We start from the raw sequence: 2,488 nt of genomic DNA on the forward strand, positions 1-2,488 counted from the left end.
GGAAAGGCTTCAAGTTATGATAATGAATACTGACAGATCAAAGGCCAGAAAACATACACTGTGCCCTAGACATCTCAAAATATTTTTCTAACAATCTGCATTTGTAGCACCAAATAATAAAGGAATTTCACACTGTCATTCATCTCCCTTACACGAAAACATAACTGGCATAACTTCTATCATGAAATGTCACATACTCTTGGTTCACACAATCACCACAGAATAGGAATAGGTAGACAGTAAACACTGGGGGGATCAGAAGAAGAATGGGTATCAAGAAACAACTGTAATGAAATTTCTGATTAACCCAAACCCAAAATTCAATCCAGTCTTTACAAAATTATAGAAACTTCCTCTCCAAAACAAGAAATATATTTAGAAATTTGTTTAATTTTTCTCAGCTATTTGCAAGCACACAGAAATTTCATGCCTGAGTGTATTCCTTTTGAAATAAAGATTTCCAGGCCTCACCTGCCAAAAATTCTTTTGTAAGTCTGGAATGGAGCCTGGGAATTGGTATGTTTACTCAAAAAGTTCCCCAGGGACTCTGATCGACAGCCAGGTTTGTCAGAAGTACTATATACCTTTACAAGAAGGGCTCCTTCCAACCCTGACATTCCAGCAGTCTATAAAATTATTAAAGTTCTCCCTATAAATATGCCAAATCAAACAGCATGACACCTCACCTATTCCTTTTGTGTTCTTCCTCAATCCTAGAGTTACTGCCTTATTTTCAATTCATTCCTTCTAACAGCAGTCTTCCTTTTTCATCTCCACCCTTGTAGTAACCAAGTAATAAGCAGAAAGACATAAAACAAAGGGAAACTATCACTTCAATACCCGGAAATCCTGTCAGTTCTAACAAGAGAGTAGAAACCCCATTCTAGATTATTCTAATATGTACTAAATTAAAAAAAAAAAAAAAAAACACTTTCAAGGGGGAGTCTGTGAGGCAGAGCTGAAAGGTAAGTTAGGTAAGATTTCTTGGATCTGGAAAAGATGGACTAAGATTCTAAAAGGAAGAGAAGGGAAAACTTTAAAGCAAGGCAGGTGACAGAGTGGGGCGAGCGGACTGGTGGAGGCACCTCGGTGGGTTTTGACACTCGACACCCAGCCTTCACTCAGGTTGCTAGGAAACAAAAAGGCTCCACGTTCCTATCGGTTCCTCTCTGGCCTGGAAGAGAAGACAGGGGCCTTCGGGACCTGAAGACGCCACAGAAAAGTGCCTGGGTACTGCCCTGGGGGCGCGAAAATGAGGGATATCTGAGGACCGGAAGCTCGGGCTGAGGGGACCCGGAGCAGGGAGGAGAGAGGGCCGCGGTTCTGATGGAGAGGGAACGGGCCCTCTGCGAAGAGCGGCGCTCGGGCAGGCCGCGGCGGGCTCCGCTCCCGCCAAGCCGAGGCCGAGGGTCCTCAGCCGGATGCGGGGCCTAAACGACCACCCAGCCTCCGCGCTGGAGAGGGGGCGTCTACTCACACGTGCTGACAGGCCGAGGTCCGCACGGGCGTTTTGAGCACCTCCTGACAGACGGGGCAGTAGAAATCATCTTCGGTGTAGGAAGTGGCCGCGGAGAGGTCCTCGGCCATGGCGGGGTGGGGAATCAACGCGGCGGCAGCCGCCGAGGTGGATCTGGCGGTGGCGACCCGGGGCCCGACTCCCTGCGCGTACCCAGAGAGGGAGGGGAATCGCGTCAGGAAGCGGCTCACGCCAGGAAGGAGGCGGGGCCAGGGCGGGGCGGGGCCGAACGCGGAGACGCTACGGCCGCACGCGCGAGATCGGGGCGGCCCCCAGAGCTGCTCCTCCCGCTGGGCGGGACCGGCAGGCAGTGCCTGGAGGGAGTCCGCGTAGAGAAACCCAGCAGTTGGGTTCAGTTTCACCTCTACTCCAGCTCGAAGCACGCACGGCGCCGCCCCTCCTGCTGGGAATGGCGCCAGTAGCCAGCTCAAGGCCGCGGTCTCCCGTCTGAGGCAACTCCCGTACCCCACTCCCAAACGCGGGCCCGGCTTCGCCGCTATCCCTTTACTTCGCCTCTGGGCTTTCTCGGCTTTTCGGCTCCTTTTCCCCACTTCCACCCCGAGCTCCGCCGCCTGCGAAGTAGTCTGGCTCCTTGCCTCAACCCAGCTTTTCTCGCGGGTCCTGCCCCGCCCAGTCGCACCCCGCCCAGCCCCGGCGCTTGCGTAGACGCTCACTTGGGAGCCCCAGAGTGGCGCGGCTGTTAGAACTGTTTCCCCACGCGTGTTGATAGAAACCTGACCCTGTGCAGGCCTCGTGCTAGTCGGGCCGCCACTGACTTCGCAGCTGAGACCGGGAGGGGAGTGGTGGGCGGAGTGCTGCCGGGCTCATCAGCCTCAAATGGTGCCGGGCCCGGGGCTCACGGTGCACCGGGATCCCACCGCTCCCTCCAGCAGCTCTCCCGTGTCATTGCGCTGTCTGTAGCCTGTCTGGGAGGTCACCGAACTCCCTAGACGGCAGCGAGCACCCGGCGGA

At 54.2% G+C, this 2,488-nt stretch overlaps 1 protein-coding gene and 1 long non-coding RNA gene across 7 annotated transcripts in view; one reads left to right on the forward strand and one right to left on the reverse strand.

Annotated features, from left to right (window-relative positions):
- RNF138 (ring finger protein 138) overlaps positions 1–2,130 on the reverse strand; it is a 34,857-nt gene extending 32,727 nt beyond the window's left edge. Inside the window, exons 1-2 of one of the 5 annotated variants that reach the window (XM_025038641.1) lie at positions 2,025–2,130; positions 1,478–1,659 (exon numbers count right to left, since the gene is read on the reverse strand). In XM_025038641.1, coding sequence (XP_024894409.1) covers positions 1,478–1,587 — 110 coding nt within the window. In that variant the 5' untranslated portion in view covers positions 1,588–1,659; positions 2,025–2,130. Of the gene's footprint in view, positions 1–1,477; positions 1,823–2,024 lie in introns of those variants that run through there. The other 4 variants (XM_015595769.2, XM_015595766.2, XM_015595767.2 and 1 more) reach the window with 4 other exon arrangements.
- The window catches only part of LOC112469260, a 6,211-nt gene continuing 4,654 nt past the window's right edge, over positions 932–2,488 (forward strand). The window contains exon 1 of one of the 2 annotated variants that reach the window (XR_003042585.1): positions 932–1,230. This is a non-coding gene — a long non-coding RNA (uncharacterized LOC112469260). The remainder of the gene's footprint in view (positions 1,231–2,488) is intronic. The other variant, XR_003042587.1, reaches the window with a different exon arrangement.

Source organism: Pteropus alecto, unplaced genomic scaffold, assembly GCF_000325575.1.
Source record: "Pteropus alecto unplaced genomic scaffold, ASM32557v1 scaffold146, whole genome shotgun sequence".
Taxonomy (NCBI): domain Eukaryota; kingdom Metazoa; phylum Chordata; class Mammalia; order Chiroptera; family Pteropodidae; genus Pteropus; species Pteropus alecto.